The sequence below is a fragment of the Siniperca chuatsi genome, linkage group LG7 (assembly GCF_020085105.1).
Source record: "Siniperca chuatsi isolate FFG_IHB_CAS linkage group LG7, ASM2008510v1, whole genome shotgun sequence".
Taxonomy (NCBI): domain Eukaryota; kingdom Metazoa; phylum Chordata; class Actinopteri; order Centrarchiformes; family Sinipercidae; genus Siniperca; species Siniperca chuatsi.
In genome coordinates, this window is record NC_058048.1 from 31816206 (window position 1) to 31837474 (window position 21269).

General features: G+C 42.5%; 2 protein-coding genes and 1 pseudogene across 2 annotated transcripts; 2 read left to right on the plus strand and 1 right to left on the minus strand.

Annotated features, from left to right (window-relative positions):
* The first annotated feature begins 867 nt into the window (after positions 1-867).
* LOC122879411 lies at positions 868-3370 on the plus strand (annotated as a pseudogene).
* A 6672-nt stretch (positions 3371-10042) lies between these two features.
* Positions 10043-11527, minus strand: LOC122879494 (putative gustatory receptor clone PTE01). The gene has a single exon (XM_044203649.1). It carries the CDS (start codon positions 11266-11268, stop codon positions 10342-10344), a length of 927 nt encoding a protein of 308 aa, XP_044059584.1. The 5' UTR covers positions 11269-11527; the 3' UTR covers positions 10043-10341.
* Positions 11528-14899: 3372 nt separating this feature from the next.
* Positions 14900-16841, plus strand: LOC122878920 (olfactory receptor 6N1-like). Its single transcript, XM_044202437.1, is given in 3 exon segments — positions 14900-15368; positions 15371-15885; positions 15888-16841. Coding segments are annotated over 3 exon segments (927 nt in total). The 5' UTR covers positions 14900-15193; the 3' UTR covers positions 16125-16841.
* Positions 16842-21269: the final 4428 nt, after the last annotated feature.

Below are 21269 nucleotides of genomic sequence, written 5' to 3' on the forward strand. Positions count from 1 at the left end.
GGGTGGAACGAGGAAATGCTCAGCACTGATCTTGATTCTGTCTGTGCTACTGTGGATTATAATCAACAATACACTTGTTTTTCACAAACAAAAGTGCAAAGTAATGAAGTAAAATTGGTGTAATTTAGAAGCACCAATACATTTTTTGAGATTTTGAAAATAAATTAGGTTAACAGTACTTTTTACACCACTGATACTATTTGAGTGTTGGGGCTTTTTTAATACTTTGCAGAATCTAACACTACAAAACTATCAAACAGTTGATGCTGTAGTGAGCCCTGGCATCATGTGAGCAGCACATCAGCGCCTTGGTGTTTGCAGACATAGTCGGTGTTATGTGTGTGGCCTGTGCTTGTTCTCCCAAAATCTACAGGGATTTCCTTCGGCTGTTCTTTTTTTTTCTGCACTTTGTCCGAGATCATGAAGCTCAGGAGAATGATGATACTGAAGGCCTCACTATGACCCCATTTCCATCTCATCTGTAACTGGACACCTTTGCATTTACACCTGACCTTAACAAAGCTGGATTCCTGCTTGATGCAAGGGTTCAACGGGAGTCCCGCTGTAGATACCTACAGTGTAGGTTTTGATAGGAGAGACTCACAGTCGTGGTGTGTAATGTTTTACCTTAGTATTATACAGTACAATTGGGAATGGTAAATTTGGTGAATGTTTTAATGTTGTTTTCTTGATTATGAATTTCTTTCCTGTGTGTGTTTAATGCTTTAGCGGCACACGGTCCTAAAGCAAGAAAAGCTTTAAAGGTTTAACTAAACTTTTGGAAATCTGTAACAAATTGTAAGTTAGTTCAATTCAATTTTATTTATACAGCACCAAATCAGAAGTTATCTCAGGGCACTTGGTAAAGTGTCATGATTGTTTTATGAACTGGGAGGATCATGGTAAACTCTGCACAGGTTTCATGTTTTGCTGCCTACTTAAACACCAGGCTTTTTAAATACTTATATTTAATCATTATTATGTCTTTACATATGTTAATGATTTGTGCCAATGCTGATTGTGATTATCTGTATGAACAGAAGCTTACATGAACCTGTGTACCTTTTTCTGTGCAGCCTGTTTGTGAATGAGCTGTATGGTAGTACGGGGTTGTTTCCTTTCCTTCTGGTTCAGATTCTCTCTGACGTTCACACTGTTTCTGCTCCCTTTTGTTTCCTGCAGATTTATTGCTTGTATACAAATGGAAGTGTGGAATTTACTAACTTAGCCGTCATGACTTATGACAAATATCTTGCTATCTGTCGTCCTCTACAGTATAACACACCTACGACATCTAATAAGGTTTCCATGCTTATTGCTGTTATATGTTTTGTCACAACATCCTTGAGTGCCTCTTTACAGTTGTGTGGGGACATCATTAATAAAGTTTACTCTTCATTAAACTGGCTTGCTATGACACCAGAGTAAGTAATGTCTATGAACTCATTGCTGCTTCTCTCACAGTCTGTGCTCTGTAATATTTTACACTTACGTAAAGATTCTTAAAATTTGTTTTGCTGGTTCCAAAGAGACGAGACAAAAAGTACCTGCACGCCTCACCTTGCTTCCCTCCTGAACTTTTCTTTTGGGGTTTTTCTTTGAAATACTACAGAGCAGGTTTAACATGAACAGTGTACAGTATCCGGTGTTCACAGACATCTTCAACACCTCACTGGAGACATGCCACATACCAGCTTGCTTCAAGTCCTCCACCATCATCACCGTCCCCAAAAAACCAAGGACCACAGGACTTAATGACTACAGACCCGTCGCCCTCTAATGAAATCTTTTGAGCGCCTTGTGTTGTCCCACCTCAAATCCATCACAGACCCACTCCTGGCCCCCCTGCAGTTCGCCCACAGAGCCAACAGGCCTGTGGACGATGCAGTAAACAGGGCCCAACACTTCATCCTTCAGCACCTGGCCTCCTCAGAAACCGCAAGGATCCTGTTTGTGGATTTCTGCTCCACCTTCAGCACTATCATCCCGGATCTGCTCAGGACAAGCTCTCCCAGCTGAGTGTGCCTGACTCCACCTGCAGGTGGATCACAGACTTCCTGACTGACAGGAGGCAGCACGAGAAGCTGGGAAAACAAGTCTCTGGGTACATCCCAAGTCTCTCAAATTCATCCACGTTTCCCTCACTTGCTTCTTTTCCTTGTGTCTTATGCTGCATTCCAGTCGAAGTCGGAGGTCGGAATCTCCCAGCTGAAATTCCCGACTTCCGACCTCCAAGAGTTCGGGGTGCACAACGTCAGACGTAATCAAAAAACATGGCTGACAGGTGACAAACTGACGGCAAGTGTACACAAAACTGAACTCTCAGCAGAGCGGCCTCCTCGCATAAATAAACGAATCAACGACGCATGAACAGACACCATTATACATATTATTCTACCGCACTTTTATACTCAGAAACGTATCTTCATAACCTATTCACTAGCCTAATACAACACTGTAGTCTACAATTCATCCTACCTCCCTCCCCCATTGATTGAAATGTAGCCTAATGTGGCTTCCATGGTGCTGCCATTGTTGTGTGACGTAAGACAGCTTCTTCATGAAGTCGGGGTAGATGGATTTGCCCCGAGTTCACAATTAGGAACTCCGACTTTAAGTGGCGATCCACTGTACTTTTTCTAGTAGGAGGTCGGAAAGTTTTGAGCTCCGAGTTGTCTGGAACGCAGCATTAGTCCCTCCCACCAGGGATGTATGGAGAGATGCAAGTAAACAGTGGAGAAAAGAAACAAGGAAATAAGTTTTTAGAAAAATGAGACGTCCTTTCCTCTGAAGCGTCACGTGAAGTAACGTCCGTTCAGTTGCGTCTGTATTTATTGATATTCTGATTGTGAATTTATTATTGAATAACCCAGAATATGACTATGGTGTCTTTAACATTAGAAATTATTTATTAGGCTAAATGTTTCATGGAAATTTTAAATTATGTAACACCATGTCCTAACTGAACGCAAGCGTCCAACTATCGCGTCGCATCGAGTAACATCGGATGCTTTCTGTCCACACTGAATCTGTTAAATATACACGTCTGTTGGCATGTAAACAAACTATCTATCTATCAGCTGTGCGCTCGAGATCAGACTGGAGGCGTTACCCCCTCAAGTAAAAGATGGGTGAGTAGGCTACTTGCTATTTACGCTTGTACTTTTTAAACAGAAAACACATGTTTTATATTGTGATATTTCAACACAACCGCTCTTCAACCCTTTAATTTACGGCTTCAACAAAATACGCATTAAATGCAAAAGTCTGCTTTTATGTTCTGTTGGGAAGTGTAGAAGACATCATTCTGTCTCGACTATAAACAGATTTGTATAAAGACTTTTTTATTAAAGTATTTTTCTGTCTTTGACCTTGTTGTTATATTTCCTCCTCGAAGTGTAGATCATCCCAGACAAGAGAAAACAATAAATGCCTTTGGCTCACTAGTGTCAATAATAATAATTTCTTCAGTTAACGTGTTGTATCAAAAAGGTAGGAAATTTATCATGCAAGTTTTACAAAACAAAAATAAAAGGTTTGGCTTGATTTTAGTCTGTCTGATGACATTCTTGTTTTAATTTCACATTGTTATGTTTTAATCTTCTATATGAAGCAAAGGCACATGATCTAAAATCTTAAAACCTCTGCATTCTCAGCCGAGTAATTTGACATTGTCTACTGAACATGAAGTAAGTTATAAAATAAAGTAATAAAGGGAATGAATCGTTGTTTCGTTTGAGTATTTTTACCTTGAGAGATTTTATACCGTGGCTATATAAATGTTACTGAACCGCCTACTTTTATGAGATTATTATTAACTACTAGGATTTGAAGAGGGCCTTGGTCTGCCTAATCTGGGCGAGGTATCTTGCTTTCGATACTGTCGCTTCATAAGGGTTCTGGAATCGCTCTTGGTGTGACCACTTGCCTGGGACCAAAACCACCAAAACCACAAGTTTTTACCCCCCATCATCACACAGGGCCGTGGCGGTGCGAGGTTCACCACGTTAGTGATCTAAATAATAAATCAAAATAATAACGACGATTTATTGGTTGATTCTGCTGTAGGTTGCAAAATGTAGAATCAGTAATAGTTTGTTTAAGAGGTTAATATGACAGTGCTGGCCCCTAATAAATAAACCATTAGTCGATGAGAAGAGTCTTAGTCAACCAAGTTTTCATTAGTCGGGTAGTCGCTGAGAAAAAAAAGACCCTCAAACTGCATTCGGTAGCTTTGCCTTGTCACCAAGACAAACATATCAGGCGATTGTTAAAACACAGACATTTTCTCTTGTAACACAGGAGCCTTACCAACGCACTGCTGCTAACTGTACTAACTGCCTTTAGCTAGTTAGCTCACTTAGCAGTCCTATTAGCTGAATCTACCCAGACTGAAAGCTTGGAGTACCGAGGGAGTGCTGGTGTTTGTTAACAACGCTAGCACAGGAGCTTTGGAGCACCGGGAGGAGGAAGTTTTGAGGCCCGTGGTGGGGGACCCAGCCGGGGATGCTGCCGGGGAGCGGGGCCGGAATGAGCACCAGAACCAGAGCCAGGCGAGCGGGCAACAGAACACGGCTCAGCAGCCTCCCAGTGAACACGGCTGGACTGGGACGACCGACGGAGGCCAGTTTGATGACAGGGTCATAAAGTCATGCTTGATAATAGTTTTGTACCTGTAATGTTGGTTTTGTAAACATTTTGATTTGTATCTGTAATTTCAAAGGGTGTGCTGAAAAATACCGTTTAGTCGCTGTAATTCTTGTTTTGTAAACATGTACATTTGATTTCTGTCTGTTCAAAAAAGTTATCCTTACACCTGGCACAAGTTCATGTATTTTGTTGACTTACTGGCAGTCACAAAGTTGTGGAAGAGTCCACCATTATTCAGTTTGCCTGAGTAATGCAAACCTATTGGACGCCAGGTGAGCTGGGAGGCTACCTAAGCGCAAACTGACCGGTAGGCAATTGATAGGGTTGTGCACCCAACTGTGTTGTTCATAGCGATTCCAAAAACACAGGTTTGTCAGAAGCTGAAGATCCCGCCCTCTCTCCCTTGTGGCTAACCTTCTCCTTTTGCAACACACTATGTGCAAAACATTAAAACTTAGTAAACCTGTCAAATGTGTGTGTGCACGCAGACAGACGCTCGTGCATGATTTTTCGCAGCTTAAGTTTATTAAGCTTGAAGGCATGGATCTGAATGCTCAAATTTGTGAAGCAAAGTTCACAGTTTAAATATTCAGACAAAACAAAACCTGCAAGCAATGACCTGAATATACAAACATTTAAAACGTACGCATTTACAGACCTAGGATTAAAGCAGCAAAACTGTATTTTCAAGCACACCCTTTGAAATTACACATAACTAAATGTTCAAGCTTACAAAACCAACATTACAGGTACAAAACTATTTTCAGGCACAACTTTATGAATGATTTAATATTCCATAGAAGAGGAGGGTGGGACTGACCTCTTGTTCAGGAAGTGTTGATTGTTTATGTTCTTGTTTATATAACTGTACACATAAATAATACAAGCAGCAGAGCAAAAGCATAGTGTATATTAAAGTGTATATTATCCTCTGGTTGCACAAGATTTAAATGCACATTATTTTGCTACACATTTTTATATGAAGTGTTGGATAAACAATGAACATAGCAAGCCCAGGAGGCCACACTGGTTAAAGGCCCTGAAAACGTATTTTCTAAATTAGCTTCATACTATGAGTGATGGGGTCCTTCATGAACACCAACAGTTTTGGTTATTTCATATAAGAGATTTCTGTATTTCTGTTTTTGTCTTTTGCTTTTCTCACTGCTTTGAAGTGGGTGGGGCTCAGTTGGAAAATGGTGACATCAAGCGCTTTCATGCACCACAAGGATAGAACAATATTTAAATAAATCAAATTTTTAATAAATACCTAAGGATGTTTTTATTATGAACTTTAACTTAGACTATAGTTATTTAGTCATGACTATTTAATGTTATTGAGAAATAAGGTTGTCGGGTAAAAAGGCCAGTCGAGGATGGTCACGATCATTGTGTGCAATGCGTAAGGCTCAGCCATGTATGCATGGCTCGTAGGGACACGGCCTCTGGCAAGGATTGGTTTGTTCTGCTAGCTAGGGGAAGCTAAAGTCCTAGCTTTTTCTCAGAAAAGTCAAGCCACTCCTATTGCGTAGCCCCAATACGCTAAGTAGTGTATAGGTAGAGGTCTGGAATAACCAAGTGGGTGTGGGGTCCCCATCTATTCTTACCCCCTGACCTTGCTGTCAAGAAAGGGATGCAAGGTCCTGCCCTTTGGCTAAAGAGGCAACTGCTTCTCCGGCCCTTTACTCTTGTGTCAGAGGATGGGCAGGATCTGGCACACATCATGTTTGGCATTTCAGATGAAGACAACTTCCTTGCAACAACCCGGGTCAACAAGGTCTGCGTCAGGTGCTCGGGAACCAGGGCGACCTGATGAGAAATGGGCTACTGGAACAAGACATTCATGGACTAGAGCAGAAAATATGGAACTGTTGCAATGCTACTATACAAGCAAACCCGGTGAGAGGGGATATGTGCAGAGGCCAGGGGATATACGGAACTCCTAGCTCAGTGTTCTAACATCTGCATGTGGCAACTGCTATCACAACTAGAGATTGATAAGGTACAACAAACATGCTATGGCAAGGGGGAGCCAGGACGTCAGGGGGGAGATATCATCATCATCCCCTCACTTCAAGATTGGTTACCAAGACCCAGTAACAAGCTCTTACGGCACAGACTCACTTAACACAAGGACGACTGACCTGAGATTGAAGATCATGACCAAGCTGGACACCTTGCACCCCCAATTACAATGATCACAGTTACCAAGGCTAAGTGACAAAGTATCCTCTGAAAGTCTGCTATGAGATATGAATGCAACACTAAATACTATAACTGAGACCAATAAGCTGATATACACCACAGCAACAGTGATCCTAGAGATGAACACCATAAGCCACAAAGAGCATTATCCCCCATGGAGGCGAAGGCTAGAGGTCAAGAGCAAGGCAACACAGAGAGAAGTTAGTCAGCTCTCAGATTACAGAAAGGTGCAAGGAAGAAAGGGCTAAGTAAGAAATACAACAAGCTGTCTATACCTGAGGCACTGGAGACTGCCAAACAAAGACTCATGGCTCTGGCTACCCGCCTGAAGAGATACATGAGTGAAGCAGAAGCCAGTAGAATAAACCAGATGTTCTCCACCGAACCATCCAAAGTGTACTCTCAGTGGCAGGGTAATAACACATCCAACCAGGGCTGAGACTGAACAGTACTGGAAGAACATATGGGAGAAGGAGGCATCACATAACACCAATGCTCAGTGGCTAGAGGATCTAAGAACAAACCACACCAATCTCCCAGAACAAGATCCAGTAACCATTACAATGGCAGACATCCAAGAAAGAGTGTCAGGTATAAGGAGCTGGACAGCACCAGGCCCTGACATGATCCACACCTACTGGCTGAAGAAACTAACTGCACTCCATGAATGCAAGGAAGCACAAATGAACCAACTGCTCCTGTCAGGCATCATAGCGGCTAAGATGAGTAGCCACATGGCTCAATACATGGACAGGGCTCAAAAGGGAACTGGTAGTAATACCAGGGGAGCCAAGCACCAGCTACTGGTTGATAGAGCAGTCACTCGAGATTGCGAGGCCAGGCAGGCCTGGATTGACTACAAGAAAGTCAACAACTCAGTGCCACATACATGATACTGGAATGCTTGGAAATGTACAAGATCATAAGGAAACTAAGAGTCTTCATCAAGAACACAGTGGGGCTGTGGAAAACAAGTCTACATCCAACTCAAAGCCAACTGCACAAGCCGCCATCAAGTGCTGCGCTATTTCTGCTTGTTCTGCATAGGCCGGAACCCCCTCAGCCAGAGCATCACAAAGAGTGGCTACGGATACCGGTTCCGAAGTGGAGCAACCATCAGTCACCTCCTCTACATGGATGACATCAAGTTGTATGCCAGGAATGAGCGAGACATCGAGGATCTACACCAGGATCTACAGCAACGACATTGGAATGTCATTTGGACTGGACAAGTGCGGTCGGATAGTATCAAAACGAGGGAAAAGGATCAGAACCAAGGGGGTTGAACTACCAGAAGGCAACATTGCTGATGTTCAGGACAGCTACGAATACTTTGGGATCCCACAAGCAAACGGAAACCATGAGGAGGCAGCCACAGCCAAATACCTACACAGAGTAAGGCAGGTCCTGAAAAGTCAGCTGATTGGGAAGAACAAGATCCGAGCCATCAACACATACGCCCCGCCAGTCATCAGATACTCCGCTGGTATAATAAACCGCCAAAGGAGGAGATAGAGGCCACTGATACTAAAACAAAGAAGCTCCTCACAATGCACGAAGAGTTTCACCCCAAATACAGCACCCTGAGACTGTACACTAAGCGGAACGAGGGAGGCCGAGGACTCATCCCCCCAAAAAGCACCACAGAGCGCCACAGGAAGTCATTCCTGCCTGTGGCCATCAAACTCTTTAACTCCTCCCTCTAAGTGTCAGTCTGTACGACCCGAAGTCACTAAACTGGACATTGATCATTAACATCACTGCAATACTGGAAATTTATTTCTGCTGTGCAATATCCTCCGTCTCATAAATAAACTACACTTAACTTGACAGTTCATGCACTATTACTTTATACCGTATTATTATCATCAACCGGTAAACCCACTTTGTACTTCACATTTATTTTATTTTATACTTATACCCACTTGGTACTTAATTTATTTTCTGACCTGTATTATAGCGTATTATATTTTTTGCTTAGTACTTCTATCCCTGTGTGCACTGACGTGACATTGAGCTGCTGTAACAAAAGAGTTTCCCCTCGGGGATCAATAAAGTATTTCTGATTCTGATTTACCCTTAGTTAGCACTTCTTTACTGGATATGATCAATCTGTCTTTATTAACAGGCTGTGTACCACAATCCTTTAAAGTAGCTGTAATTAAACCGCTTCTTAAAAAGCCCACTCTTGATCCAGGGGTGTTAGCCAACTGTAGACCTATATCTAACCTTCCCTTTCTCTCTAAGATCCTTGAGAAAGCAGTCGCCAATCAGTTGTGTGACTTTCTAAATAACAATAGTTTATTTGAGAATTTTCAGTCAGGATTTAGAGTGCATCATAGCACAGAGACAGCAGTGGTGAAAATTACAAATGGCGTTTTAATTGCATCAGACAACGGACTTGTCTCTGTACTTGTCTTGGTAGATCTTAGTGCTGCGTTCGACACCATTGAGCATCACATCCTATTACAGAGAGGACATAAGGACATAAAAACCTTAGTACAGTTGCGCGCGTCCTACAACCAGCACAAGCCTTTTTCTATGTCTGTGACTGGAAACCTGGGATTAGTACAAGGACAAGATGGCAAAGTCTGTGAGCTGCACAGAGTGTGAGCGACTGACTGAGAGAATAACACAGCTTAAAAAGAAGATTGAAATGCTGTATCAAATACGTAAGAGTGAGCAATTCATTGACTCTGTAGCAGCTATTGTACAAGGTGCAGAGCCACCAGATTCTAACGGACAGACTTTTATGCATGGAATTACATCTGTAGAGCATCCCGTCACAGACGTGGCTGACACGCGCCACTGGATGTGTCCTAAAGCCACTGGATTAGCTGCAGAGCTGCCAAACCAGCCTTCCCTAATGACGCCTCTAACTGAAACTTTATTATTATTACTTAGTGGGTTTTATTTCCCATCTCATGTTATGCATTCCTCATTATTATTTTACAATAAGTATGGCATTCTATCGTTCATGTTGCATGATGCATGTACTCTATTCTCATCTTATTTTTACTTTATTTTACATTAACAATGGCATTTTATTTATGTTCATTCTGTTTTTATGTGAAGCACGTATGCATGTATTTTCTTGTTGTAAAGCACTTTGAGCTGCATATCTTGTATGAAAGGAGCTATACAAATAAAGTTTATTATTATTATTATTATTCAGGTTGAGCAAATGTCAATGTTTTCCATGTATGATTTATTTACAGCTTATCAAAACCACTTTGCTTTCAATAAAGAAAACATTTCTTCTTTCAATTTGTTATTTTCATTCATCCATCTTTGTGGAAATGCATTTCAAAACACACTATGATAAGAAAATGTACATTCATTTAAAATCGACATGGCAAGCTAATTTATCTAATCAGGGCAGCTTTAGAATTTCAAGTGTCATACTTTAGACCTTAAACAACCACAAATGCATTTTCAATGTCTAGGAACCACAGAAATCTGTTGGATGGTCATTACATAAGTGGCCTACATTTCAGCAAAGACAAGACTTTTACATATGATGCGGATTTTGGACATATTTAGACCATACAGTAAAGGGTTGAAAAGCGGCTGGCACGTAAGCCAGTATAATGATAAAACAATTCTCGAAATATTGGGTAGATTGTTCATATTAAACCTGCTCTGTAATATTTCAAAGCAGGCCCCGAAAGAAAAGTTCAGGAGGGAAGCAAGGTGAGGTGTGCAGGTACTGACAGCTTTTTGTCTGGTTTCTTTAGAACCAGAAAAACAAATTTTAAGAATTTTAATGTAAGTGTAAAAAATTAGAATTAGAGGACAAAAGATTGAGATTGAAGTGACAAAGAGTCCATAGATATTATTGATTGTGATGTCAGAACATGCCATTTTCACAATGGAGTAGTTGTCACAGTACACTTTCTTAATAGTGGTCCCACACAGCTGTAAAGAGTTACTCAAGGATATCATCACAAGAGACAGTAGTAAAGGGCAAAACCATGTTACAGCAATAAGCATGGCAATTTTTTTAGATGTCATTTGGGTGTTATATTGTAGAGGACAACAGATAGCAAGGTATCTGTCATAAGACATGATGGCTAAGTTTAAATATTCTACACCTCCATAAGAGAATAAACAGAAAATCTGCAGGAAACAAAATGGAGCAGAAACAGTGTGAACGTCAGAGAGAATCTGAACCAGAAGGAAAGGAAACAACCCTGTACTACCATACAGCTCATTCACAAACAGGCTGCACAGAAAAATGTACATAGGTTCATGTAAGCTTCTGTTCATGCAGATAACCACGATGAGCAAAACATTTGCACAAACAATTAACATATATAAAGACATAATAACCATTAAATACAAGTATTTAAAAAGCCCAGTTTCAAAATAGGCAGCAAGTGTGAAATATGAAACCTGTGTAGAATTTATCATGATCCTCCTTTTGTCTCATAAAGAAGTCATAACACTGTACATAGGATGAATCAATTCCACTGTTACATTTTGTTTTAGTAAAACTAACTATAAGCTCTGCGCTTGTTTGGGACTATGTGTAGCTAAATATTAAACACACTAATAGTATTCAGCACAGTAAATAAATTCATCAAGTCTATATAAAAGGTAAGACAATACAGAAAACAGTTTGTGACATTGTGTGAATCCTGACGTTTATCTGTTTACCTGCTGTAGTCATACTGTGAGTCCCTCCTAGCTGAGCTGAAACTGAGCTTAAACTCTGCTTCTGCTTCTTTAAACCATTTAAAGTCAGCATACGCCCACAGCAGTAGTGTGACCTCATTCATCTAATTGATGTCAGAAAAGTTATATTTGAATAAATACTTTGTCCAGATGACTACGACTGAAACCTTTTCTACGATGGAACACTCCTAGACGAATGAGGGACTACACCGTCATATTTCCGTATGAAAATACTTGTTTCTAAATAGCTGGCAGTTGTCTGTTAAGAACATATATGAATACAGCACATATGTCTGATACACACACACACACACACACACACTTGTATATAACTTGTATAATGTTTACGTTTTTTAATTAAATAAAAAACAGCAGATAAAGGGGTCTGATACCGGGGATTACATTCTGATGCAGGGAATGGGTTTAATGTGTTGCCTGTTCCAGTGCATACATCGGAGCTTAACTGTGGTTTGTTTCAGGGTGAGGTGGCTATGGGCGCCCTGCACTGCCGATCTGGGGCGTGGATGTCATTCTGGGGAATGACCTGGCTGGTAGCCATGTGTGGGCTGATTCTGGGGAATGACCTGGCTGGTAGCCATGTGTGGGCTGATTCTGGGGAATGACATCCACGACATTTGGGGGTCCGTAAGATGTACAATGATATTCTCACGTATTTTTTTTGGCCTTGTGTGACAAGGGATGTGTCTAGTTAAATCAAATGTCAAATGACCAGAAAACCTAACCAGACCATTAAGCCGGCTCCTCTGTCTCCCATTCCAGCTTTCTTTGTGTGTTTAACTCTCCACTATGTGCGATTGTGTAGGCCAAATTAAGGTGTATGTGTATGTGTACTATAAGATAATGGTGCAAAGTTAAAAGGAGTTAGTTAGCATGCAAAGACTATGTGTGGAGCATAACATAAACTAACATCAACTTAGCAGTGGCTAAGAACTATGGTTACAATAATAACCTCACGTTAACCATGGAGAAGATCACAACAATAAAACCTCAACAAATCAAAACATGTACACTGACGAAAACTAAACAGTCCTGTGCTTAGTCAAGTACAGTATTAAGCTATGTGAAGCTTTATAATGCCCAGTTACATTACCAGTCCGTAAAGGCAATAAAGAGGTTGCTTTGACGTGCTGCTCCGTTTGTTGGCAGTTCTGTAGTCGATCAGCCAGGCAGGGAAGAATTGTGGTTCCGTTGTGGAAAATTATTTTGCTGTGCCGTGTTCCGAATATGCAGATGATGGAACCGGTCTCTCTGTCCTCAGTGAGCCGCTTGGCGCTAAGCTACTTCGTTACTCTTGTTGCTTGGTAAAGTTAGCTGGCAGACTTTGGGTCGTAGCCACTCACGCTAACTAAACTTTTTGCAGGGATCCAGCAGGCTCTTGCAGCGCTGCTGTAAGATCAGAGAGTTTGGTGTGTTTCTGCTCCGAGCAGATTACACAGCGGTGGCAGCTGCTGCTATCGCAGCCAGGAGAATAGAGAGAGAACAATGGCCAGCTGATCCTTTTATTGAGCTGGTGACATCACGGGTCACAGGTCAACCTGACCAGACTTCATACACAGGTGTGAATTCCTGGAAGATTTTGAGAAACTGACTTCAATGGCTCAGTTTCATAATAAAAGTTAAATTAAAGTCAGACAAATGAACAAATTCATCTGTGGAGTCTCGGTGGTCTCAACACCAGCCACCTGAACCTGACCCTTGATCTTAACTTCCTGCCTGCCAATTCTGTCACTCGCACTCCAGAAAGTGTCTTCCAATCTGTGAAGTTGCAACCCGGATTGGCAGAGAACTTGACCATCAATCTAGCCTCCTCGACATCCCAGTCAGCCAGCCAGCCTCGGGTACCCTACCACCGCTGTCCAGCGCCACAGAGCCTCCACTGCCCAGCGCTGTGACTGGTGCCCAGCCAGATCTTTTAGATCTTTAGTTGGCCTTGTCTGCTGTTCAGTCACCTGCCTGCCCTGAGCCATAGCCGTTGGCCACCACCCAAGAAATCACGACCTCCAGAGCAGTTCCGTTTACATCGCTGAACTCCACAGCGGTCCCGTCTCCAGTACGTCCTCTTCCATGTGGTCGCCCTCCAGAACAACTCCACCCATCTGCCTTGCCTTCTGGTTGTCATACTGAGCGACTCTGCCCATTAAGATTAATAATCTAATCTAATCTAAGATTCTTAGAAATGTGGTTTCTCGTATACATGGCAGAGAAATCTGCAATCTCCAGGAGAAGTCTACCTGCGGAAATCAGATTTCTATAATCATCTTCGCCATTACAGAAAGCACGTTTCTCGTTTACATGAAGTTTTAAAAAATCGGTTTACTGGAGAAAGCCAACTGACTTCTTTCTGTACATATCCCAAAGTATGCTCTTGCCACAAACCAAGGATTTTGGAAGTGTTTCAAAGATTGGAGATAATGCTGCCACTCAGCACCAACTTAAATTGGATGACTCCTTTGAGGAAGAAGATAAGTGCACAGAAGGGAAATTTGTGATTGTGCAATATGATGGCAAGCCATATGTTGGCCAGATCGTGGTGATTCATGGAGATGAGATACAAATCAATTGCATGATCCAGAAAGGTTAGAAGAATATATTTGTGTGGCCGGAGAAACCTAAATGCATTTACTATTCATGGCAAAAGATAATTGGTGTAATTTCTGAACCAGAGCTAATGCACCGTGCTGCTCGACTCACACCTCTTGATTGGCTAATGTTCAATCAGTAAAGGCATTGCCACCACCTCTACGATGGACTTATGAAATTGTGTCGAGCATCAATTCTTGAAATTGTGCTTTAAAATGAAATTAAATACATACATGAATTAAATTAAGAGATTGGTGTTCAAGTCTTAAAAGTATTTGTGCCGTCAAGGAGTCAAAGTTCATTTTGTTGATGAAAAAGGATTCTGTTTTGTTTTTTAAAAAACATGGTTGATAATGTTTGTATCAAAATTAAACTCTTTCTTCATTGACATATTCAAAGTTAAATAAAAATGCTTTAATGTAAAAACTCAGCAACTCACACCAAAACAATCTAGATGGATAAAAATAGCACTACAGGTAAGAGGAAAAATATATATTTTTTATTTGGGGGTGAACCGCTTTAAGATGCATAATATATACAATAACTACAATTTCCTTTCAAAAAGTTTGATTTGCTCGGGACGATAATTAATATCAGTTATTTTGACATCATTTTAAGTGAGTTATCTATTTATATGTCTAGATCTATCGACACAAAGGAGAGTTTGCTATTTTACCAGAAATCAGGAATCATCAACAGTCAGTGGTTCCTTTGATAACGAGGTCCCATTGCTGCTTTGGGCGTCAGAGTTGAAAAGAGTGTTGGCTCAGTTAGGAGGGACTCAGCGTGTCTACAGCAGGGTAGCAGATCAATGTCAGGATTCACACAATGTCAAACTGTATATCTTTGTATCGTTTAGATTTTATATAGGGGAATGTTAAGTTAAGGTAATTTGTCTTATTTGTTTTCATAATGATGAATTGATCTACTGTTATTGCCATTAATTCTGTTGTGTGTGTGATTAATGCTTTAGCTTTACAAATCTATAACAAATTTGTCACAATTAATATTTTATCTACTTCATAATGTTATGATTGCTTAATGAACCAAATGAAGGATTATGGTAAACTCTACTCAGGTTTCATATTTTGCACTTGTTGCCTATTTTGACACTGGGGTTTTTAAATACTTTTATTTCATGATTGTCATGTCTCTATATATTTTAACTGTTTGTGCAAATGTTTTGCTCATCGTGGTTATCTGTATGAACAGAAGCTTACATGAGCCTATGTACCTTTTCTGTGCAGCCTGTTTGTAAATGAGCTGTATGGTAGTACAGGGTTGTTTCCTTTGCTCCTGGTTCAGATTCTCTCTAAAGTTCACACTGTTTCCGCTTCCTTTTGTTTCCTGCAGATTTTCTGTGTACATTGTTATGCACATGTACAATTTTTCACCTTAGCCGTCATGTCTTATGACAGATACCTTGCTATCTGTTATCCTCTACAATATAACACACGTATGACATCCAGCAAGGTTGCAATCCTTACTGTGTTCGTATGGTTATACAGTGTACTTACAACTGTTGTCATTATGTCTTTGAGTGTCCCTTTACAGCTGTGTGGGAACACGATTCAAAAAGTGTACTGTGACAACTACTCCATCGTTAAACTGGCATGCTCTGACACCACAGTCAACAACATTTATGGAATTGTTTACATGTTTACAGTAATCTTTGCTCTTCTAATTTTAATCCTTTACACTTACATTAAGATTCTCAAAGTTTGTTTTTCTGGTTCCAAACAGACGAGACAAAAAAAGCTGTCAGTACCTGCACACCTCACCTTGCTTCCCTGCTCAACTTCTCTTTTGGGGCCTTCTTTGAAATAGTGCAGAGCAGATTCAATATGAGCAGTTTACCCATTATGTTGCGCATTTTTTTATCATTATACTGGCTTACATGCCAGCCGCTCTTCACCCCTGTACTGTATGGACTGAACATGTCCAAAATCCGCATCATATGCAAAAGTCTTGCTTTTGGTAAAATGATGTAGAATACTTACTGTATGTCATCTGTCGTCTAACAAATTTATACATACGTTTTTCTCTAAAATTCTGGATGTGAGGAGGGCTTATAGGCTATGGCTTCAGCGTACACCTTTTCACTCATTGCTATAATCTTTATATTGTGAATCATTATTTTGTCGCTGTTTAAGCACTTATGTACATTTTTATGTACAGTTTTGTTATACTATTTATTTTACTTTTACTATATTTCTTTACAGAAGATTGAACAGTTTCTTGAACAAGTCTTTAACATTACTCTAGAAAATATGTTAGAAAACGTGTGGTAGTCTTCCCTTATGCACAAGTCTTAATTCAGAACAGATGTTGCATGTGAGCGCACATGAGAGTCCTACACAGGTTTCATCCTTGTTATAACTGACTGCACTTTGGGCAAATTGAATTTCATTTATAATCCATATTAATTAGATTTGTTGTTTCTGTTTTCAAAGGTAAGATTAGCAATAAGTTGTGCAGTGACTCCTCCTGCAGTCAAAACAATACTTTGTTTTTGATACTTTGTTTTGTTTAGTTTGTGAAGGGGGATTTTTTGAATTGTGGTAGCAACACCGAGGTCTCAGCTCTGATGGATGGATCAGAACTTTACCCCTGCAGTGATGTTGCTAGGTACGCGTCCTGTGTCTCTAAAATCTGAAAATGCTACATTGCGAACAAATACGTGTTTAAATCATATAAATAAAGAAACCTAGCTGTCAAAAAAACTTGGTGTAATTTATTATCAGGCTGCAGCCTCTCACCTGCTCTCTGTGTCGGCTGAGTGCACACACAAACACACACACTATGAGACAAGTTGACTACACTCGTTACTGTAATTAAGTGCAATAAAACCTTTCGTTAGTTAAAAGCCAATACTTTATCAATACACCTGTTAAACAAGCGAAAACAGGTGAACATGTAGAAAGTGTTATTTTATTTGAATCTGCTCTGTCCGCAGTCTGATCCAGCAGCGCTGTGTTTACACAAGCACAGCGAGCTAGCTCGGCTAATAGCTAATTGTTACAAACAAGCTAAAACAAAGCTGTCTGTATGTATGTCTAACTGTTTAGCTTAGTTTGCCACATACCTTAAAATTTGGCAAATTCTTGTAAACTTCCTGCTGGCTGAGACAAAGCAGCCCCTCCCCCCTCTGCCAGGTAACTTACCTGCAGTGAGTCACAGCAGCAGCAGAGGGAGGCGGACAGGGGGCAGGAGGAGGGACTGACACTGACTGATGTTTAGAAACAATGAAGAACAGACTTCACTCCGTATTTTAATGTCAGGAATGTGATTTATTTCATTGACATTTTACATTTGTTTCCAGTGAGATATTTGAGTTTATATAGTGACTTTACTGTTGCTGCTCTAGAAACACTTAGCTGTCTTTAAAATATTAAATTCTAATCATTTTCTGATTTATTACTAAATAGGCATATCAATTATTTTGTGAGAAAAAAGAACCAATAAGAGTATAGATTAGAGTAGTAGTAACGATAAAATCCTAATGATACCCCAAACACTAGTTTAACACTATAATTTGTCAAAAAACAACCATTTTATTGGGGACCTGTGGGTCCCATGGACTCACTGCCCCTGCACCAGTACACTATTTATATCTGTTGTTTAAGTTAAAGTGACTTTATCTGCCATTTATACAGGTACAAGTTGTGCACCTAGTGAAGGGTAATCCCCATGGGCAGCCAATCACACAACACGTCTACTTTCTTTATGTTGTGAATGTGTGAACTGTTACTACAAAAATAGATCAAGACCCCCTCCCCCTAATTTTGTGAGCACCAAAATAAGATTAATTAAATAAATAAATAAGCATAATACCCATCTTATTTATGGATACTTTGTAGTCATTTGAAAACTATTTTTAAACAGGCCAGTAGACTGTGGTCATATATCTCATTAATCAGCCTGGAGCTTTGGCCAGCCGCTGTCCATTCAGCAGTGCAGCTCCTGGGGAGTTTTGATTACAGTGTCCATCATAACAGAGGTTGAATATGTTGATTTACTTTTCTGATATGAATTCCAGGTAAGACGGGACTCGGCCCAGGTGTGTGCACCGTTTGTTTTGCTCTCCCAGTTTCCCGTCACGGCAGTCTTTCCAGTAAAGCCTTTCTGCCGTCCCAGGTGGCACAAACGTTGTGCTGGTGTGTCTGGCAGAGGTAAGCACCTTAGTGCCTCTGTATTTGTACAGTCCTTACTTGTCCTGTTCTAGAAGAATGCAAACTCTTGTCAGAAAAAGCTCACCAGATGATTGTGGTCTGTGCAAAGAGATGAAAATCCAGAGACACTAATGAATACATTTAACAAAGCAGCCAAAACTTCTGTCAGCAGGCAGACACGGGAGACAGAGGTAAGTACAGTGACGAAGGAGTTTATTGTAATACAAGTCAGTAGTATATGTAAAGTAAAGTGCAGTGGATATGAATGGCTGGAGCTAGGAAAGTCTAAGAGTCTTATCTGGTTAGGGGTAGTTAGTTCAGTACTTTGAAGGAGATGAGGAGCAGGAGAGCCAGGAGACGAAGACACACACATAGGCTGAGGGGAGTCCAAAGTCCAAGGGGAATCTTCTGGAGGTGATGCGGTCGGGTTGAATCTCATAGTATGTTTGAGACCAGACAGTGAGTGAACAGAGGGCGTGTGGCTTTACAGTGTGGGGTTGGTGATTGGTGGCAGGTGTGTGATCAGTACTCAGGTGAGAGAGATCTGTTGATTGCAGTGGGTGGAGCTGGTGGTGTCTGTGTTGGCTCCCTGACAGTACCCCCTCCTCCAGGGGCGGCTCCTGACGCCCGCTGACGGAGACGGGGTCGGCCTCTGCCTCTGGGTGCGGGACAATCTGGATGAGCCCGATGAAAGTCTGACAGTAGAGCAGGAGGATGTCATCTCACAGAACCCAGGATCTTTCTTCGGGCCCGTATCCTTCCCAGTCTACCAGGTACTCGAGTCGGCCATCCCGTCGCCTGGAATCCAGAATGGTCTCCACCCGGTAGATAAGGGGTTCTTTAATCACATCTGGAGGAGGAGGTATGGGTAGCTCCTCGGGTTCTGTGGAAGACGGAGACACAGGTTTTAGGAGTGAGACATGAAATGAGGGGTGAATGCGGTACCTCGGGGGGAGCTGGAGCCGGTAGGTGACGTCATTAATCTGCCTCTCGATGGTGAAGGGACCTATGTAGCGGGGACTCAGCTTACGGCAGGGCTGACGGAGACGCAGATCCCGAGTGGAAAGCCAGACGTGATCCCCCGGATGATAGACCAGGGTAGGGGATCGTCGGGCATCTGCGAATGCTTGTGTCTCCGTGCAGCATGCTGCAGGTGGATATGGGCTGAGTCCCACACTCTCTCGCTCGCTCGAACCCAGTGGTCAATAGCTGGGACTTCCAATGGTTCCTCAGTCCAGGGAACAACGGGAGTTGATAACCGAGTACACACTGGAAGGGGAGAGACCCGTGGTGTTCTGTTTTAGGGAGTTCTGTGCGTACTCAGCCCAAGGGAGGAAGCGGTTCCGGCTGGTTTGGTTGTCGTGACAGTAGGTGCTAAGATATCTCCCTATCTCCTGTATCTTCCGCTCAGTCTGGCCGTTGGTCTGAGGGTAATAACCGGAGAAGAGCTTGACTGCTACTTGGAGGAGTTTGAAGAAGGCCTTCCACACGTGAGGTGAACTGTGGTCCACGGTCGGAGACAATTTCTTCCGGGGTACCAAAGTTGCGGAACACATGGTGGAAAAGGGCCTCTGCGGTTTCTAGAGCGGTAGGTAGACCCCGCAAGGGAATGAGCCTGCAGGCCTTGGAGAAATGGTCCACCACTACGAGTATGCAGGTGAAACCATCTGATTTGGGTAAGTCAGTGACGAAATCGACTCCGAAGTGGGACCAGGGTCTACGTGGTATAGGAAGGGGTACCAGTTTGCCAACAGGAAGTTGACGTGGAGTGCGGGAGATGGCGCAGACTGAGCATCCTTCCACAAATTGGGAGACATCCCGGACCATACTGGGCCACCAGTAACGAGCCTGGAGGAGCGAGAGAGTACGCTGGCTGCCTGGGTGTCCAGAGCCCGGGAAGCATGCGCTGAGCCCAGAAGGTCCTTACGTGGGCTGGTTGGGACGTAAACCTTACCCTCTGGGCCTCCCGGTGGAGCGGGTTCGGAAACTGTGGCGGCCCGTATTTGGTCATCCAGGTCCCATTGGATAGGGCTGACAAGTATGGCTGGAGGGAGGATGGGTTCTGGTGTGGGGATTCCTTGGGAGCATGGATTCTGGAGAGGGAGTCTGCTTTTCTGTTCTTGTCTCCGGGTCTATAGGTGATGGTGAAGTGGAAACGGGTGAAGAAGAGAGCCCAGTGGGCCTGGCGCGGGTCTTTTGGCGTACGGAGGTATTCCAGGTTCTTATGGTCGGTGATGACAGAGAACGGGTGATTAGCTCCCTCCAGCCAATGCCTGCACTCTTCCAGTGCCAACTTTATCGCCAGCAGCTCCCGGTTGCCGATGTCATAATTCCGCTCCGCCGGGGACAGCTTCTTGGAGAAGAAGGCACAAGGATGGAGTTGAGGAGGCTCTCCGTGGCGTTGAGATAGCATTGCTCCCGCGCCGGTGGTGGAGGCGTCCACTTCCACCACGAAGGGGAGATCTGGGTTTGGATGGGTCAGAACGGGAGCAGTGCAGAAGGCTCTCTTTAACTCTTCGAACGCGGCTCAAGCTTCGGGGTTCCAGGACAGTGACTTGGGTTGATGACGGAGCAGGGAGGTGAGAGGAGAGGACCTGAAACTGAAGCTCTTAATGAATCTGCGATAGAAGTTTGAGAACCCGAGGAAACGTTGGAGCTCCTTTACTGTTTGAGGAAGTGGCCAGTTTTGGATGGCTTGGATCTTCCCCTGGTCCATATGGATGCCCTCTGCGCTGACGATGTACCCGAGGAACTGGACCGTGGGGCGATGGAACTCGCACTTCTCAAGTTTTAGATAGAGCTGATGTTTCCTGAGCTGTTGGAGGACCAGCGTGACGTGGTGGCGATGTTCAGCCAAGTCCCGGGATTAAATGAGGATATCATCGATGTAGACGATCACGAAGTGATGGAGATACTCCCGGAACACCTCGTTCATGAAGCCCTGGAAGACGGCTGGAGCGTTGG